This window comes from Glandiceps talaboti, chromosome 3, assembly GCF_964340395.1.
Source record: "Glandiceps talaboti chromosome 3, keGlaTala1.1, whole genome shotgun sequence".
In the NCBI taxonomy this organism is placed as follows: Eukaryota; Metazoa; Hemichordata; class Enteropneusta; family Spengelidae; genus Glandiceps; species Glandiceps talaboti.
In genome coordinates this window covers 5,224,691-5,246,384 of record NC_135551.1, presented here as the reverse complement: position 1 = coordinate 5,246,384, position 21,694 = coordinate 5,224,691, and the positions used below count along the sequence as shown (strand labels likewise).

Here is a 21,694-nt window from a genome sequence, read left to right as displayed (position 1 = left end):
ATGTCCTGGAATAATGCTATGAATATTACAGAGACATGTAAGTACCTCTTGAATAGTTACTGTACTTAAAGTCATATTTGTTGGTTGTTGCATTGGTTTACACCCCCGAAAGAAAGTACAAAGTGATATCAACCAAACAGTTTATTGATTTGACTGCAGTGGAATATTTTTTGTGAACGCCACCGTCATGTTTAATTCTATAAATGTAGTCTAAACATTTATAATGCTTAACTAGTGCAGAAATCGTGAGATCGAATGGTTGCATTTCCATTAAGTTTTACACCATTTGAGGTATGTTATATTTGGACATATCATTCACACATAGTCAGCGTCGATATATCTGCACTCACTTCTTGTACAGAGAATACAATTATATAATAACATTTCTGGTAAGACAGATCTCGATAATACTTACCGACCCACCCACTTACCTAAGTACCTGCCTACCAACCTGCCCAACCTACACACAGACCGGCATAGTCATGTGTACCTACCTACCTCCTTCCCTCCCGCCTTGCAGATAGACAGACAGACAGACAGACAGACAGACAGACAGACAGACAGGCAGGCAGCTTTAGGCAGGCAGGCAAGCATACATACATACATACATACATGCATACATACATACATACATACATACATACATACATACATACATACATACATACATACATACATACATACAATTACCATGAGTAAATAAATTAAGATAGTAAATTGAATATTATCTTAATAATAGTAAGACAATAGTAAGTGTATGACCTCGTATGATTAACCAGATTCTCGTATACATTTATTTTGATGAAATTCATTATTCATGATACTATCTCTTGCGATTTGTCTGCATAGCTACAGTTAGGAAATGTACACAATTTACGGTTAAACAAATGTTGTAGCTCCTCTTACCCTCTCTTCTGGAAAAATGTTAAGCCCCGCCAAATGAAACTCGAGCATTATTTTAGCCACCCCTTCTGTCACCTACACTAAAGTGGAGATATAAAATTATGTGGTATAATATGATACATTAAAATAACAGTGATAGCCAACATCAATAATACTCTGAATGAGATTACTTCCCACAGGATGTCGATTTCACACGCATACAGAGATGTCTCTAATTAGCTCTAACCTATACTGGGAGGTACTTAGCCAGACACCGTCCATCTTGTTTTAGGAGAAAGACAATTATCACCTTGATTGCTACTGATTGGAGAGACAACTCCAAAGGTGAAAAAAATGAAAATAAGACAGTGTAGGAGGCATACAATATCAAACCATAGACATACTTTTTTGTCTTACAATAGTTGAATATGGTAATAAAATACCAGAATTGAAACAATTATGCTATACATTACATATTATCTGGAAGTATAGTTTGATGTGGCAAAGCTGAAAGATATTTTGCGGATGTGCACTTGGTAATGACTTCTCCTGAAGTTTAATTTGGTTCCAAAAAATCACGAATAAAGAGCAAAACATTTGAAGACTTTCAGACTTTGTTTTTCAGGGCCACCAAATATTGTAACAAGAGGTCTGCCGTTTTATCAGTAAATGTTTTAATATAAGAAACAAGATGTAAATGAGGTCGAATGCATCTTCGGAGTCACTACATGCAACAGGCGACCTCACGTTGAACGACTTTTTCTGGGTTTTTTTGAGTTTCACTCTCTGACATTATTGCGACTTGCTATCTTCAAATGAAGGAGACTTTCAAGACTACTGTTACCCACGGAAAATGCACATTGCATGTGAACTTCGTTTGTTCTTTCCCACACAAAGAATTTTTAAAAGTTAAAATTTTCAACTGGACACATTTTTTTATTCAATGTTAAGCCAGCGTACAATAGAGATATAAGATACATATTAGCGAGGAGTTTGTGTAGTCACTTTTGACTTTTAGTGAACCACCAATTTAAATCGCGCATGCTAGGAATCATCACGTAAATAACGATTTTAATAACTGTTACGTCGCTATGTATTCAAAAAGTCGCATTTTTCTTGCTTTTTCCACCAACAATCTCAGGGGGGGGGGGGGGGCAGCTGCCCCCTCGCAGGCTACGGTACTGAGACATACATGTAATACGTACGCATTTTTATTTTCTGTCCCTTTTTCCAAGCTTATTCAATTATATTCTCGCTAATATTACTCCAACAGTTCTTTATGGAAAGTGTCTCATCACCGTAAATACAGTGCTGTTCCGAAGGTGTTCACCGTTCAAATGGCAGACGGGCCGGACTAAGCGTGTGTGTATCCACATAGTCAACCAATCAAATTACTCGGTTCGACCCACATTCTCGTTTCCTTTCATTCATTAGCTGTTCTAAACTAAATATGCATACCAAATGTGTACATCCGAATTATTATTATTATTTTTATTATTTTATTTATACTTGGTTTAAAAAGTAGCACAGGCGTGCCAATACATCCGAGATGTAAAATATGAATAAAAACTACAGTAAAACCGTCAGGAAGATAAAATATACATCACAAGAATAAATTATATACCAAACAAAACAAACCAACAACAAAGACTCAAAAGACACAGTCAACACTAAAATCTAGAGCTGATAAATAAAATGATGGAAATCACATTGCGAAAGACTATTAAGTCGTCCAACAACACTAAATTACAAGTAAAACATGGGTTGAGAGACATTGCCTTGCTTTAAATTGATGGTTGAGAGACATTGCCTTGCTTTGATATGAAAGTAGAATACACCAAGAGGGTCAAACCATTCAACCTAAAAAGTCTGATATGAACCTCTGTCACCAGATTTGTTCTTTGTCTCATTGCGCTTTCAATCCAATAAAGCCAATGAACAATCAATGCAGTTTTTTGTTTCTTTTTGGATCGTGTTTTTCTCTGTCGATTTGTATGTTAGATATCAGTGTTGGCCATGATATCAATCTCTATCCAAATGAGTGTGTAGTGCAGCGGAGCACGAGGTTGGTGCAATATCTGCGCTATAGCCCATTATCCGCACTGTAGCTCATTAAGCAGCTTACAACACGTGCACGTTCGCACTAATCTCATATTATTGAATTTGTTTGGTTAAAGTTAGCTGAATAACAACATCAAAAAGCTGAATCCCCACACTACTGAAAGTATTGGAAAGATTATGGTTTTTGAATGGCCAGAGCAAGCACACCTGTATGTGGGCACAAATTGGCCAATCGGATTTGATCTGCAAATCATTGTAAAACTATGCAACAGGCCAGTGATTAGTCAATTTATTTCAACCATATGGCACTTATATAACACTTGTTTCGATCAGATTTGTAATTCCGGGATGTGATTTTGATGTGAGAGGACAGTAATGCCGTGGGTATTATATACGTTGTGGGGCGATTGTGGATAGTAATCTAGTTTGTCTTCTCCATGATGTTGAGAACAGACTGTTCAGTACAATTTAATTCTCGTGTCCTCTAAATATTTACATCAACTACATTTTTTTATCTTTTGTCGACAAAACTTGAATCCGGCTCTGTGCTTCTTAAAATCGTACGTGATTGTACTGACCACTAGGTTATCACTATCGCCCCTTTGTAAGTTTGATAACGTCTTTAATAAATGGATATTCAACGTCATTTCACGAACCATCAATTTAGTTCTGGTATATATGTCGAGTGTGGTATGTTTTTCAAAATCTGCACCGCACTCGCATTTTATCAGATGAAATGTTCTCTTACTTTATCACCTTCTCGAATTATCAAAACCTACGAGAATTGCCAGTAAGATGGAAACATTGTTTACCAATGTTCTGGCACTGTTGTTTGGGTGTAAAACAACACTGTATGATCGTCAAATCGATTCATACTTTACTCTAACTGTGATGTTACAGTTCTATTTTCGACCTGTAAAAAGACCTCCAATTTGATCAGCATAAATTCTTTGTGGCTCACATTTAAGCAAGGCGCAGGTATTGGAATCTATTTTTGAAGTGCAATTTGTGACATTTGAGACTAGTTACAATACTTGTTGCATTGGGTTTTCTTTTGAGCTTTTCATTGTTTGTGGGTTTGCACTAAAGTTATCTTTGATTGAGAACCCCGGAAGAATGAAAAGCATAAAAAAATACAAAGTAAAAACTTGTTGCATGAGAATAATGACTTAGAAAACTAACACAAGTTATTTAGTCTGTGCTTTAATTAAAATTTGATTAAATGTTTAATACAAAAACATGCATAACTTTACTAGAATACAACATTGTCTTAATATTGTATTGTACCAGTGCAGTATCTGGATATACTATCGTACCAGTGCAATATCGTGATATTGCACCGAACCAGTGTAGTATTAGACAATGTGGATACAATCGTGTAAATAATATACTCGTGAAACAAGTATATTAGTATACTTCCATACCACATAATGAAGGTTCAGTTGCAATCGAACACTATCTTAATTTAAGACCTGTACTTGACCCTCCTACCAACGTATTTCTGAGATTGGCTGAACTTGTCCTTACGTGTAATTATTTAAACAATAATGTACGCCCTCCCAGGCCATAATGGACGAAAGCAAACTTTGAACGACATAATGGGCGAGGTGACAACCGAGCCCATTATGGACTGCAAAGTTTGCATGAGTCCATTATTCACTGGGAGGGCATACATTATTGTTATTATTTTATAGTTTTGCCAATTCCAGTGAATTTGTAGACCGAGAAACTCAAAACAACGTATAATATACACAGCGCTGAACATCGTCTGCCATGTTTGGCCCGGAAGCTGAATACTAATCATAGCGACATACGTACATACACGTACACACACATATACACTTCAATGAACTGCTGTGAACAAATTTGTTTCATGAATGCGTTGTATTTTTAAACAGTAGAAATGACAATCATAAGTAACAACATACATTTAAAAATTTTTTTGGAAAAAATTGCCTTACGGACATAAGCTTGTATTGTTATGCTCGTTCCGGGGCCGCGATGCCCAATAACGGAGTACATTATCAGTAATAATGTACAGCGATGACGTCACAAAATTCACTGGAATCGCTAATGCTATAATATAATTTACCTTTAATGATAGGTATGGTGTGCAGAAACACGGCGTTGCTATGGGAAGTTGTCTTGGTCCTAGTTATGCTTGTCTATTTATGTCTTATCAGGAACACCTTATTTTCAGTTCGTATCAAGGGATCTTAATACCTGATCTATATAAACGATTTAATGATGATGGCGCTTGTGCAGCTTCACTCAAACTTGAGGAACCTATGCAAACTACATGTGTAACTTTAATCATGCTATTCAGTATACTATGATATTTCTGAACTAACTAACTAACTAACTAACTAACTAACTATCAATTTCTTTGACATCTCCCTTAGGATTGATGGTGATGATATAGCTACATCTATTTATACTAAATTAAACCTACACATTCATATTTGCAGTATGGTTCATCACATCCTACTAAGTGTAAAGATTCCATTCCCTATTCACAATTACTTCGTTTACGTCGTAATTGTAGTAGTGATTTGGATTTCAGAGAAAGGTCTGCTGAATTTTGCACGTACTTCCATCAATGTGGTTATCCAGTGTCGGTTACCAATGCGGCTTTACTTAAAGTGTCATCTTTGTCTAGGGAAGCTTGTGTCAAATCACATGATCAGAAGAGTAATAACGATCGTCTCATATTGGCTCAAACATACCATCCCTTTTCCACTAGAGTTAAGAACATTATATACAAGCATTTTATTATCTTACGTTCTAATAGGGTTAACAATTCATTATTTCCTGAAGCACCTTTAACAGCTTGACGTCGTGATACTAATCTTAGAGATATGGTGGTGTTTTTGGCCCTAAGAACAGTGTGGCTGTTACGAGTAGATTTGTTTGTATTAGTACTAACGTAGTGTATTACATTACGTGCCAGAAATGTGTTTTTCATTTAGGTTCAACTGTACTTCGTCTTGGTGATCGTTTCTTGGAACATCTCCGTCTGACCAGACAAAAGAATCGTAACTATCCCGTATCTATGCATTTTATTACCAACGATCATAGTGTATCAGATATGTCTATTACAGGAATTTGTAAGGTTACTGGAGATGAGAACCATTTGAGGTTGAAGGAAGAGGAAATCATTCTCGGAATGCTGGAACCTCTTGGAATTAATAGATTATTCACGTCATTTCCTGTCTAATCACGCTTATTTTATATTGCAGGCGTGTTCTATTTGTTCTTTTTGGTGTGTGCGAATTTTATAACTTTTCACACGTATAATCGTTAATCACGCGAGGTTGTCGTTCTATTCCAAAACATTCAGATATAATCAGGTGTTTACCTAAGTCTTGCCTTTGAATTCCTTGAAAAAGAATGTTTATTCGAAACGTCGGATTACATCTATTTATTCGTACTGTCTCACAAGTTTCTTATACATTTCTTTCTACATACACACATACTACATACATACATACATACATACATACATACATACATACATACATACATACATACATACATACATACATACATACATACACACACACACACACACACACACACACACACACACACACATACATACATACATACATACATACATACATACATACATACATACATACATACATACATACATACATACATACATACATACATACATACATACATACATACAGGTATCGTTGCAATGAAGTAGTATTATTTTGAACATGAACGTTATCTTAACTTTCAGTAAACTGCTCTGTAAGGTTTCCCAACTGGAGCAGTAAGACCCGACCCCTCGTAGCCTTAGTGAGTTTTCCTGGATCAGGGAATACCTGGACTAGACATCTATTGGAAATTGCTTCAGGAATTTACACTGGATCTATTGGCAATGATCGTGGTCTCTTTCGTGGAGGTGCGTAGAAACTGTTTGTCGTAAGAAGTTCCTCTACCTTTCGTTACTATAAGAAAATGCAATGTTTGTTCACGTCAATAGGTTTTCCTAAATTACGTAAATGAGTACTAACTTAAAGTCAAAATATCCACCACTGTATTGACAAGTTCAATAAACAGTATACACAATGTCGAATGTGGCGCCCTCGTATCATAAATTATGATATATATACACACGTTTGACTTCTCATGACTGTTATATTTTCTTGTTTACATTCTGCGAAACGTATCATTCATAACTGAAAACTTCTCAGTCCAGTTTGAATGTGCTTTGGACAGTGTAAGAACTTGATACTTGTTATGTTTATAACTACTACGTAACAAACTGAATATTAAAAGGGAACAAGTGTGTAAGGCTAATTTTATCTTTAGCTTCTTTCCTTTGCCTACAATAATGACACCGGAAAATTAATTTTAACCAACCCTTGGCAGAGGTTAAGATATCACAAATAACAAATTGGCGCAGAAGAGGCCTGATGTACACTAGGGTGATGCATTGTCGGAAAATATAGAATGAGCCCTGTCTCCACTTAGTTCTCTTTAAAATAAAAGAGATTCATAGCACTAACTGTTGTCTGTTAACTCTGTCATTAATCCCATACATATTGTCCCATAACAATAGGTTTTCGTGGACAACTTGAAGATTATCGCAAAGGCAACACCCTCATCGTCAAAACGCATAATTGTGATAACAAACATGAGTTTTCATCTGCTATTTTGCTTATTCGAAATCCGTACAATGCTCTAATAGCTGAATACAGAAGACGACATGGTGGTCAGGTATCTCGATTTCCACTACAAAATATTACAGGAAAATGTAAGTATAAATTGTCTTAACAACTTTGATATGAACAGCAATGTGTAGAATGTCAACTGATTAGATGTTGAATGAGAAATATGGTATATATCAAATATAGCTTGAATGGTTTGAAATTCTTGAAATGAGTAAATAGAAATAAACAATCTGATAAAAACAAATAATAAACCATAATATAGCCTTGGATAGAAGTTCACAAGGAATAGACCAACAAAAGTTTTGTACGTTAACATAATATGATATTATATGTTTAAGAATGACGTTTTGTTAAACTCTACTTTTTGTTGTGTCTTTCAAATATTATTCTACTTCATGACGTCATGAGTTGATTAGCGGAGCTAGGTATAAAGTGCACGAAAGAGCATATAACTACCGAAGGATTCATTGTGCTATATATACCTACTTACATTATAACAACCAAACAGTGTAGAGATAACATTTACCAAACAACTAAATGAAAGCACCATGTAGTAATATGCCATCAAACCGATCAAACGGTGGTAGGTACGTGCACGCTCTCATCTATGTTGTATAATTGGTAACCAGTAGGATTGAGGTTGCAATGTGAATGCTTTAATCCTATGCGCTTATTAAGGCTGCAATGGATTCTATGCTGTTCATGGAGTTGGGCGTTGTTTCATGTCTGTTGATTTGCTGACGTGATTAAAAACATAAATACATCATCATTCACGCCTACCTACTTTAACCAACATATTGCAACATCATATCTCAACTTGTAAGAATATGGTTTATGTTGTCACTATGCATGCAATAATTCTAACACTGTACATAGATTTATAACATGTCTCATACTGAAACATAAGAACTATCTATAGAAGCATTGGTAGATTCAGATTTTAGACAGTGGTGTCAATTTTAATAAGCCTAAGGTATAACAGGATACTATTTTTTTTCAGATTGGGAAGAGTTTGTCGCAAAACACAGTTCATACTGGCAAGGATTACACAAATGTTGGTTGACTGAAAAAAGACGTCTTTTAGTTGTTTACTATGAGGACCTGAAGAAGGATACCATATCAAATATCGACCGTATGATGTCATTTCTCAACCTTACGTTTACAGCAGAAAGGCGGCGATGTGTTGAAGAGAACAAAGAAGGTAATTTCCATCGAAAACCAACCAAGAATCGTAAAGGGTCAAGGTTTGATCCCTACACAAATAGTTTACATAAATTGATCAATGGGTACATTACGTACATAGATCGTATCCTGAAAGAAGGCGGTCATAGCCCTATACACCCTGCATCCAAACTGTTATAAGATATGTCCATTATGTGGCATGTATACACCATAGAATGTTTGAGATAAAATGTCACCAGTATAGGCCATTACTATGATTTCAGTTTCATATCTCGTATATTGGGTTTGCTTCTACTAAAGGGTCCAACATGAATAGACTGTTTTCTCGGGAGTGTTGTTCCAAATGCTTTTTCATGTGTGAGATATGCCAATAAGGTAGTAATAAATGTAGACAAGGGAAACAAACAATCTGAGGTAATAGGAATATATCGGGAATATGTTTAAATCAAATATGAGAGATAATGATAAACACTCCAGTCTTCCCAAACCTCGTGTAAACATGATTAACATGTTAACATACGGTATGCAAAATACACAGAGCTTTACATTTCGATAGAAGTGTGATTGATATCTGCTATAACAATAGAGTACCGTAGCCTGCGGGGGGGGGGGGCAGCTGCCCCCTGAGATCTTGGAAAAAAGCAAGAAAAAAAGCGACTTTCTGAATACATAGCGATGTTACTAAAATCGTTATTTACGTGATGATTCATAGCATGCGCGATTTAAATTGATGGTTTACTAAAGTCAAAAGTGACTGTACACTGACTCGCTATTATGTATTTTATATCTCTATTGTACCCTGGCTTAACTTTGAATAAATAAATGTGTCCAGTTAAAATTGTAACTTTTAAAAAATTCTTTGTGCGGGAAAGTACAACAGAAGTTCACATGCACTGTGCATTTTCCGCGAGTAACAGTAGTCTTGAAAGTCTCCTTCATTTGAAGATATCAAGTCGCAATAATGTCAGAGAGTGAAACTTAAAAAAAAAAGACGGAAAAAGTCGTTCAAGCTGAGGTCACCTGTTGCATGCAGTGACTCCGAAGATGCACTCGACCTCATTTACATCTTGTTCCTTACATTAAAACATTTACTGATAAAAACGGCTGACCTCTTTTTGGAATATTTGGTAGCCCTGAAAAACTATTAAACTAGGTACGCAATTTAAGATCCGTTCTTTAAAGATCCACTTTCAATAATTGTGTTCGGCGTTGCCTTTGGTTAAAATGTTGTTTGATATAATTATATCGTTGCACTGACACTAGCGTTATTACGCAATTCATTTTGAAGCGACAACTTGCTATGGAAAGAATGACCCTGAATTTGTAAACAGAGCTGTACCTTCGACATCAAAATCCAAACTTCAGTTATTTCCATTATAACGATAATGGCAAGTAGAATTCACTGATTTCACCTTGGGTTCCAACAGAAAGGAAGGCCATAAAAGTGTTGGGAGTAGGGTAAAGAAAATGATTATTTTGTAGTGTTACTTATTTGAGAAAGCACCATCCAATTTTCTTTTATTTAAAAGTTTGGGTTTTTATACTTTGAATGTGATATCTTTACGGCAACTACTTTGAAAGATGTGACATTAGGTTTAGGAAAAATGAAAAAGCTGTTCAACCTACCCATATATTTTTTTGGTGATGGGCAATATATCCTCATGCGGGCGTCGCATTTGTTTCAAAATTAAGGATATTACTTTATATTTTCTGAATAATAGTACATGTAACAATATACATTTGAGTCTATTCCAAATTATATAATATCTTATACAGTGGTTTACATGGCTCTGCTGATGCATACAAGCATGAATTGAGATTAAATTAAGCTGTTGCATATCAAATGTGCACTAAAAAGAATTGAGCAAAAGTTTACGACCATGGGAGTGGGCTGAACAGTCATAGGGCCGCAAAGTCTGAAAGTCTTGAAATGTTTTGCTCTTTATTCGTGATTTTTTGGAACCAAATTAAACTTCAGGAGAAGTCATTTGCCAAGTACACATTCGTAAAATATCTTTCAGCTTTGCCACAACAAAATACACTTCCAGATAATATGTAATGTATAGCATAATTGTTTCAATTCTGGTATTTTATTACCATATTCAAGTATTGTAAGACTAATTATGTCTATGGTTTGCTATTTTATGCCTCTAAATGGCCTCCAACACTGTCTTATTTTCAATTTTTGTCACCTTTCGAGTTGTCCCTCCAATCAGTAGCAATCAAGGTGATAATTGTCTTTCTCCCAAAACAAGATGGATGGTGTCTGGCTAAGTACCTCCCTGTATAGGTTAGAGCTAATTAGAGACATCTCCGTATGCGTGTGAAATCCACATCCTGTGGAAAGTAATCTCATTCAGAGTATTATTGTTGTTGGCTATCACTGTTATTTAAATGTATCATACATTTGTATTGTACCACATAATTTTATATTTCCACTTTAGTGTAGGTGACAGAATGGGTGGCTAAAATAATGCTTGAGTTTCATTTGGCGGTGCTTAACATTTTTTTCAGAAGAGAGGGTGAGAGGAGCTACAGCATTTGTTTAACCATAAATTGTGTACATTTCCTAACTGTAGCTATGGAGACAAATTGCAAGAGATAGTATCAAGATGACTGAATAAGTTCTATCTAAACTCGACCTGAAATATTTTGCTGTCATTATATATGGTTTGCTTTATCCTTGTCAAGCATTGTGAAAAAATGAAATTCTACATACCTACCCAATATGATGGGTTAGGTTGTCCGTTGACCAGCTTTTTTATTTTTTCTAGCCTTACATATGATATTTAATTGCGTATGCTAAAATAAATATTATGCAAGTTGTATGCAAATTTATGTAAATTAGCCACTTTTCTTAATTTTAAATGCATGATTGCACCATCATTGTAAAACTAATTATGCCCCCCCCCCCGGCAATTTGGTCAGTCTACGGCCCTGCAATAGAAAGAAACACAGACACAGACACAGACACACAGACAAACAAACAAACAAACAAACAAACATACATACATACATACATACATACATAATACATACATACATACATACATACATACAATGTACATACATACATACGTACATACATTTACTTAAATTTCTACATAGATACATGCAGAGACAGACAGACGGACACATACATACATACATACATACACAGAAACACAGATGCGCACACTATATATATAATGCTGTGAATATAATAAATAATAATGTGAATGATATATCAATATGGAACTAGTAGTTTACACACCAGGGAAGAGAATAATTTAACCGTGTTGAATTAGCTGGACTGTGTAAAACGAATAAAGTAAACACACTGAGTACAGGATTGAATACAAATTACCAATCATTCGTTCGGAATTGGCTGTAATTATTAATAAATTCATGAAAATGAACGCAAAAAAACCCACCACTTTTAGGATAAGTTATTAGAGATGTCATAAGTCAAGCTCTTTCCATTATGTCACGTTTATGTGTTTCCTGTAGGTGTTGGGATCAACTTTTAAAGTTGAAAATACGTTGCTCAATGTATTTACACATTATGTTATTTGATTCATCATATTAATACATTTTCTCGGTATAACAGTGCATGTGTTATTGAATTTATTTTATCATTATTAGATCTGCATAGCCGTGATCTTTTAGGTGATGACATGAAAAGAAAGGTTTCACGTTTTAATTAACCCAGACCCTAAATATAGATATTTTGATTTGTCACAAATGTAAACATCGGTGGTTAATTTACAATATATAACCTAAATACATATATAACCTAATTACCGAAAATCATTAATTAGGCAAATTATTCATTAAACGTGTGAGGTACATCAACATAATTTATAGAACACATGTGATTTGTTATGTTCTAAATTGTATTGAAATTGAAGTATGCATCCATAAGATATGGCGCTTTCCCACTGTGATCAAAGCGATTTAAGCATATTTTTTTCGTACAAGCAATTTTGCTGTACAAGTGTTGTTTTTTATTTAGAGGAGAATTAGAAAAAATAAACCCGTGACATATGTGTGTGCTTGTGCGTTTATGTGAGCTATCTCCTTTTTCTCCAGTAAGTGTGGTCCCTCCCCGATCCTGTACTATAGAAAAACTCGGCTGTCCTGACATACATATCAAATTCTTTTATTTCCAACTTACATGAACATAGCATGTACAGGTAAAGTATTTACATAATTCCTTTACAGAATACACACACAATATCTTGCAGGAAATCATACTGACTAGTGAACGAGTTTCTCTTGGTCACTTATGACAAACGTTCACGTGATATCTGGTTGTTATAGTACCTACATCTCAATCTCCAAATTTTGTAAGAACCTATTATTGAGCTGACACTACAATATTTGGTGATGGATTTGGAATTCCTTCTATTTAAACCAGCTTTGATCAAACCACTTGTGACTTTATGATGTACATTTCCGAGACTTCCAATGACAATAACTATTATTTCTGAACGAAAGCCTGTAGTGTTTATTTCTAGTGAGAAATAAACATACATACATACATACATACATACATACATACATACATACATACATACATACATACAAACATACATTCATACATGCATACCCGCATCCCTGCATGCATGTGTTACGAGTCACAGATCTAAAATATATCCATTCAGGACATTTTGGTAAGTTTTCATTATGAACTCTAAATTGAAGTCAAAAGCATTTAAACTTTGTACATACAGTGACATTCCGTTGCGTAACAACATAGGTCTGATTGATTGGATGATTGGAACAGCAGTGCGAGTGAGTGCTTCCCCGTTTGAACATTACAATATCGATAAACTGCACAGTAAGCCGATCAACAGCGTTTCACATGCATGCATGCATACATATACAGACATACATGCATACATCACCACTACATAGGTACGAGGCTAGAAGTACAGGAAATCATACTGACTAGTGAACGAGTTTCTCTTGGTCACTTATGACAAACGTTCACGTGATATCTGGTTGTTATAGTACCTACATCTCAATCTCCAAATTTTGTAAGAACCTATTATTGAGCTGACACTACAATATTTGGTGATGGATTTGGAATTCCTTCTATTTAAACCAGCTTTGATCAAACCACTTGTGACTTTATGATGTACATTTCCGAGACTTCCAATGACAATAACTATTATTTCTGAACGAAAGCCTGTAGTGTTTATTTCTAGTGAGAAATAAACATACATACATACATACATACATACATACATACATACATACATACATACATACATACAAACATACATTCATACATGCATACCCGCATCCCTGCATGCATGTGTTACGAGTCACAGATCTAAAATATATCCATTCAGGACATTTTGGTAAGTTTTCATTATGAACTCTAAATTGAAGTCAAAAGCATTTAAACTTTGTACATACAGTGACATTCCGTTGCGTAACAACATAGGTCTGATTGATTGGATGATTGGAACAGCAGTGCGAGTGAGTGCTTCCCCGTTTGAACATTACAATATCGATAAACTGCACAGTAAGCCGATCAACAGCGTTTCACATGCATGCATGCATACATATACAGACATACATGCATACATCACCACTACATAGGTACGAGGCTAGAAGTACATCAGGCAAATTATTTTCAAAACATTACAGCTATACGAAAGAATCAACATCATATATTGTATCACACACATGCCATGTCCTATGTTGGGAATCGTCAATAAATGGCCATATGGTATTTAGAATTTTTGCACTGTTCAGCGCAAATGACATACCGGTCAAGAATTTTCGTGATGATGCCTGTACTAGACTATATCAAAATCTAAACATCGGTGTTTGAGGGCGTCATTCAATAGTTTCATTATAGTAAATGGTGGAATTTAGACTGTCAGCAGTCGTCTTGACTTTTTTATGAATTTATTGCTAACAGTATTTTTGCCGCTGAAATTAATAGAATTGCAACATAGTGTGCATGACGTTTGATGAAGTCGGATTATATTTATAAGGGAGGTATATACGTATCTGTATTTATAAGTTCGAAAATTCAGTGACCAGCACGTTCTGTATCATGTATAGTGAACAGAGAATGTGCATTGTATGGTGATTATTATATTGAATGTTATAGGTTATGTATGTGCACACAATTAGTATTTAAATGAACAATATTAATGAAACCTAAAGTTTTATATAAGTAAATGTGCTAGATTACCTAAACATACTTATTGTTGTTGTTGTTGTTGTTGTTGTTGTTGTTGTTGTTGTTGTTGTTGTTGATGATGATGATGATGATGATGATGATGATGATGATGATGATGTTATTGTTGTTGTTGTTGTTGTTGTTGTTGTTGATGATGATGATATAACAGTACACAGCGAACATTTGTCCAGATCAAAATGACCTGATTGGTGAAATACAACATAAATAGGGGATATTGATAATGCTCATCAATTTGTGATCCACGTATTAACAGTCCTTTGGTATTTACTATTAGGATTTTATATGAGGGAATAAAAGGAAATGTAAAGCTGGTTTGAAATGGCCAGAATTTCAAAACTGAAATCTTCCACAACACAGTGGTGGATTCATAATCTTGTTTCAAATCTCTTCATTAGAAATATTTTGAAGAAATATTATTATTCATAAAGAATTCCATGACAAGGAAATACAAAGCAAATGCGACCACTTCTATACCAATGCCATAAATATTAAAAATCTGTATACTTGACTTAATCATTCAATAAATATCGCTGTACATTTCTGAAAATACTAGTCTGTTTGTCATTAAAGGTAGAACCTTATGCATTTATTTCTTCTAATATTCCTTGATTATTTCATCCCTTTACATGTTAAATCTTCAATCAAAGACATTTCCTTGTTCTGTTTATGATCGCTTAAATACTTTGCTTAAACAAAATTCAAGTTTTAATTCCTGTAATGTGATACAATATCCACGTACACATTTTTCGTTGAACGGAATATACAAAGATGTGCTCTCAAAGATAGTCAACAGTTACACAACGTCAAGAAGCGTATACGTCCTAGGCCTATCTGAGGAAAAATCGTTGAATAATGCAATTCAGTCAATAAAAGGTGATAAAAGGAAATATTGATTAATCTGATTGTCACATTATTCATCCAAAATTATGTCCTTGGTTATTTTAAGATAGTTGTGTATATATGCATGTGAGTGTGTGTGTGTGTGTGTGTGTGTGTGTGTGTGTGTGTGTGTGTGTGACAATATTACAAATGTATTCATTATATCTAATGAAATTAAATTGGCATAGTCATATTTAGATAATTACCATGGACTTACTTGACAATGTTAATATATGGTAGTAAAAAACCTAAAATGATATAAAAATGCAGTCCATGTAATATTAGTCATAACTTTAAAACTGGATACAATGCTAATACCGTTTATGATTTTACAATGTTTAGATGATCAGACTACACTTTCGCCTGCTGATCCTATCTACTGAATACACTAATAGAGAGGTTTAGTGCGCGTAGCGTCATAGTCACGTGATTCGAAGGAACCAAGGTATCAGACGATGCTACGTCAAAATGGCGGTCTACACGTAGCTGTTAATATGTTAAGTTTTAGTAATTGTTCTATTAAATACCGTAATTCATTAATGCAGTGAATATTTTTGGTCATATTAAACTTTAAAAATGGATGCAATGCTAATACTGTTTAAAACACGGATTTGGTCGATGCTATTCCACATTGTCTTTTTACCTCCCGTAAGGGTGCGGGAGGTATTAAAAGGGGAATGTCTGTGTGTGTGTGTGTGTGTGTGTGTGTGTGTCTGTCTGTCTGTCTGTCTGTCTGTCTGTCTGTCTGTCTGTCTGTCTGTGTCATCATTTTCTAAACATCGGCTGGCTCAATTGTAATGAAATTTGGAATATATAATCTTTAGGGTAATGGCTAGACCTGATTAGGTTTTGAGCCAGATCTGTTAATGTTTAATTAGAGAAATTTGCATATTGATGAAATCAACTAATTAAGGAATATCTTAAGACTGCATACTTCAATTTCAATATAATTTAGTATATTCGTTAAACATAACAACATACATTTGTCCTATAAAATTTCTTGATGTACCTTACAGCGTTAACGAATATTTTGCATACTTAATTATTTTTGGTAATTAGGCTATATCTTAAGAATGCATACTTCATATTCAACATAATTTAGTACATATCTTAACCATACGAAAACACATATGTCCTATCAAGTTTGTCCTTGTACCTTACAGTGTTAATGAATAATTTGCATAATTAATGATTATCGGTAATTAGGCTATATCATAAGAATACATACTTCAATTTCAATATAATTCAGTACACATGTTAACCATAACAATCGCATATGTCCTGTAAAGCTAGTTGATGTACCTTTCAGTGTTAATGAATAATTTGCATAATTAATGATTCTTGGTAATTAGGCTATATCTTACGACTGCATATTTCAATTTCAATACAATTCAGAACATACATTAACCATAACAAATTGTGTATGTCCTATAAAGTTAGTTGATGTACCTTACAGTGTTAATGAATAATTTGCATAATTAATGATTTTCGGTAATTAGGCTATATCTTAAGACTGCATACTTGAATTTCAATATAATTTAGTACATACGTTAACCATAACAAAGTGGATATGTCCTATAAAATATTTGATACAGCTTGCAGTCAGTTTTAATAATTTGCATAATTAATGACTTTAGGTAACTAGGTTATATCTTAAAAATGCAAGCTTCAAATTTCGTATAAGATGGTACATATATCAACCATAATAATACGCACCTGTCCTATGAAGTTTGTTCCTACTTTTACCTTTGGTGAGTATTTTGAATAATGAACGATATTCAGTAATTAAGCAGTATCATGCACTCTTCAAATTCCGTATAATTTGGCACATACATTAACTTAAGAAAGCACGCTTGTCCAAAAACAAAGCCTGTTACCATAGTTTTTTTTAGTTTAATGAGTTATTTGCATAATTAGTGATTCCCTTACGGGAGGCATTCAGTTTAAATCTGGTTCATGTAGGAAATCATAAAGTTGTCTTAAGCCTTAACAATAAAAACTAAATGCCCACTTTAAGGTAACCAAGGCAATGCTAAAATAGGGCGAATGTGTATTTGATTGTTAACAGACACAATCAGAGATTATCGAAATGAAATAGTAGTTTTCCTTTCTCGATTATACCTCCATGCTTTAACACAACAAATATTAACACTCATGTGCATACCAATACAGTAGACAGTTGTATAGATCATTATTTTAATCATCTTGATTATAACATATACAGACATGGATAGTTCTATCCTTATCACTGGTGATACGAGTCGTTATCTATATATTCAGACTTCCGGATTTCTCCGTTTTGACTCAGCACTTTTATACAGTCTCTGTATCCAATTACAACAACCAATAAGGTAAACTTCCAATACTCATAATCTGATGTCATAGTTCATAGAAGTAAATTAGTAACTGTTACACAATATGAAAAGGAAGTCATCGTGATTCTAGCAATCGATTATAGCAGCATATTATCAGAACAATTTGAGGGGATGTTTAAGCATACACGTTCACCTCGAAAAGAAACAAACAACGTTGATGACGTGTATAGCATTGACATCAAATTTAAGAATCTCGGTACTTGACACAATCATGTAAAGGTTAAAAGTCTAAAACTATAAAGCAGTGTATATTTGCCGCTAAAGTGACAGAGTTATGCATTATTTATCCTTGTATATAATTATATTGTATGATATCAATTATTTTATGCACTTAATATCAAAGGTATAACCTTGTTCTGCCATCGATGGTATTTTAAGCTGACTAAACGAAAATAAATATCGAGCCTTTATTTCTGTAATGTGATACAAGACTGAAATATAATTTTGTCGGTTTCAGTGGAAAATACAAAGTACTGCACTCAAAGATGATGGTCAGTCATAGTGATTGATACATGCTGCGTATTGAGAGGAAAATTAATTATTTAGTCAGTGCAAAGTGTACACATTATAACTGGAATAATCTATTCGCTAATATTATATCTATAACATTATCAACACCGATAAACGTCAACGTAGGTTTCTGATTACATGACAGAAACTCTTAGGTTAATTACATTTACTCAATTAATAGTTCGTCTGGTATTCAATATCGTGGACTTGGTTACTTTAGCATGTGTATATGGTGATAAAATGGAGACTAGTTTATGCTACGGATTTGTTTCTAAATCAAGTCATATATAAAAATTGCGAATAATATTCCGAATAATCTTCGAAAGACATGAAATAACTCATTTGTTATCGATATTAGAATAAAGAATGACAGTACATGTTCTATGGAGAATAATCACAGAGTCTTACAATCTTAACTCAGCATACACAGTCTCAGACTCTGTCAATGATGGTTTCTTGGATTCTCGTCTTGGTCGTCGTTGTCCAATGAAGTCTATAATAGATCAAACCTTCGACATTTTTTGATCGTGGATTTTCTCCTTTAGGAACAGTTTGCATAGTTTGATTCTGTATCCCTTCCAAATATGCTATGTTCTTCTAGTACGTGTCTGATTATATCCAGATTTTCGTATTGAGGTATTACATGTGGTGGTGATAAGTTTATTCCGTCATCATCCTCTCCTGTGTGTACGCCACTTTGTCTTTTGAATCCATGATCATTCGAGAACGAAGTTTTGTTCTGAGTATTAACATTTACATACATCCAGTTATCCGGAGAATTGATGTCTGGTGACGTTTCCAACTTTCTTGAACCCAATTCATCTCCATTTTCTGTTGTGATCTTAGTGAAACTCGAGTTAGCTTGTTTTGTTTTTGATTTGCGTTTTACAGATTTTGCATACAGACTCTCGATGTCTTCTTCATGGGATTGAAATTCAGTAACAACTTCACATTTTGACATTGTTTTCACTGCGTTCATCTCTATATCTTTTGTTGCTGAAGGTTGGTTTTTAATTCTATTGCCGCTATCATTGTTCGGCGTTGACATACTTGTATCTGTTAGATTATGCTCAGAAGCTATTTCTTGTTGTGGACTGTTTTGTTTCTGGCGTCGTCGTGTTTTGATAAAGCAAGCAACCATCACCAGTAAAATCAGAAATAGTAGTACCCAACAAACTAACGCTCCTGCAAGGATAGGGGAGTTGTAATTACTGTTATCTTCTGTATTTCGATGCCTTACAGTTATGACTGTTATAATCTGCTCTACATTCGATATTGATTGAACAGCTTTGCTCATCGAGTATGTTCGGTGTATTTGTGAAGTGTAGAGTTGTTCACGATTAGTGACAGTCGCATTTAATGTAGCCAAATGTGTTGTACTAGGTACCGATGTTGACGACGGCGTAGATAATTTTGCCTTATCAGTGATCATCTTGGACACAGTAAGAATCGTTGTTTTCTGCTTTCGGTCAATGATTGTTGATGTTATCATGGCAGTTGTGGTGTCTAATATCCCTATTGTTATATAAATTGATCCAGAACCTTTCCCAACGCTATTCCAGGCATCGCAAGTAAAGTAATAACGTCCGTTGTCAGTTATGTCAAAATTATTAATGTATATGTAAGTTGGATTTTCGTAGAAGTAGAATTTTTCACTGCCTCGAATTTCATGTCCATTAATTTTCCATGCATATCTGTTATAAGCAAGTGGATTCGCTTGAACCTGACAACGAAGTTGTATCCCATCAGACTGTGATGTAATATCAGTTTTGTTATCTCTTGTTGCAATTGTTACCTTTGGTTTATACTGGACTTCAAATGGTCCAATTGTACATTGTTTGGTTGATGTAAACGTTGGATGTGCTGCTTCACATGTAAAAGAGGTATTCCGATCTCCTATCGAGGGAGACCATAAAAATGACTCATCGACCATGTTTAGTCCGAATGGTTTCGAATATGAATAGATGATGGAGTGTGACGTTGTAGTTTCAAGTGGGAAATTATCGCCTTTACGTAATGTGACATCGATTTGTGGATATGCATTGGCATCAACGCGGCAGCCCAATTTTATGGTCTCTTTTTCTGCTAATACTACTTCGGCCTGGTTCCAATACACGGGTGTGAAATCAGAATCACGCATGCGGCAAGTAACAGACTCTAGATATGGAGCAATGTTAATTGTTACAGTTACTTTCCTTGAACTTGAAACAATGTAATTATAGGCTTTGTATATCAATACACACTGGTATTCACCCTGGTCATTGTGAGCTGTGGTCTTACGGACTGGATCTATCTTCAGATCATACTTAGCGTCATTTTGGCTATGTAATATTGCATACCTTTCATCCGTGTATTCTTGAGTATATTTATTTATACCACCATTAGTACTGATCACAACATTGTTCTTCTTCCATGATACCTTGTAGTAAGAATGTTGGTAGTTGATTCTACATCGTAGGTTTACACTTCCAGTACTTCCGTGTTGTAAGTTTAAGGTAACATCTTCAGGACCGTCCCGAATATATGGTCTCCGTGCAACTGCACTCTCATATATGGACAACAGGATTACAAGGACACCATTCGAGAAACGCATAGTTTTTTTCAAATTTGTTACTTCTGCGATCTACTATTACAGTCTGTCATACACAATACAAGTGACCAGTTGACTTGAATCGAAATGTTTAACAGCATCATCACCCTTGCCGCCCATCGGGAAATCTCACTTCAATGATGACCAATCGGATGTGCACTATAGCAGTATCTGTTGTAGCATCGCTCTTTACTCTCAATAAGATCCCAGGGGACTCCGAGACAAAGGGTGTGCTGATCATGAGATCAAACTATTGAATAAATGACGAAATACAACACTTTTACTGAACATTAACAAGAATGACAGGATATACGCTTTCTTT

At 34.7% G+C, this 21,694-nt stretch overlaps 1 protein-coding gene across 1 annotated transcript; it reads left to right on the top strand.

Moving 5' to 3' along the window:
- LOC144432696 (sialate:O-sulfotransferase 2-like) lies at positions 1 to 8,993 on the top strand. The gene is made up of 4 exons (XM_078120961.1): positions 1 to 37; positions 6,695 to 6,859; positions 7,520 to 7,714; positions 8,632 to 8,993. Exons 1-4 carry the CDS (start codon positions 1 to 3, stop codon positions 8,991 to 8,993), a joined length of 759 nt encoding a protein of 252 aa, XP_077977087.1.
- The last annotated feature ends 12,701 nt before the right edge of the window (positions 8,994 to 21,694 follow it).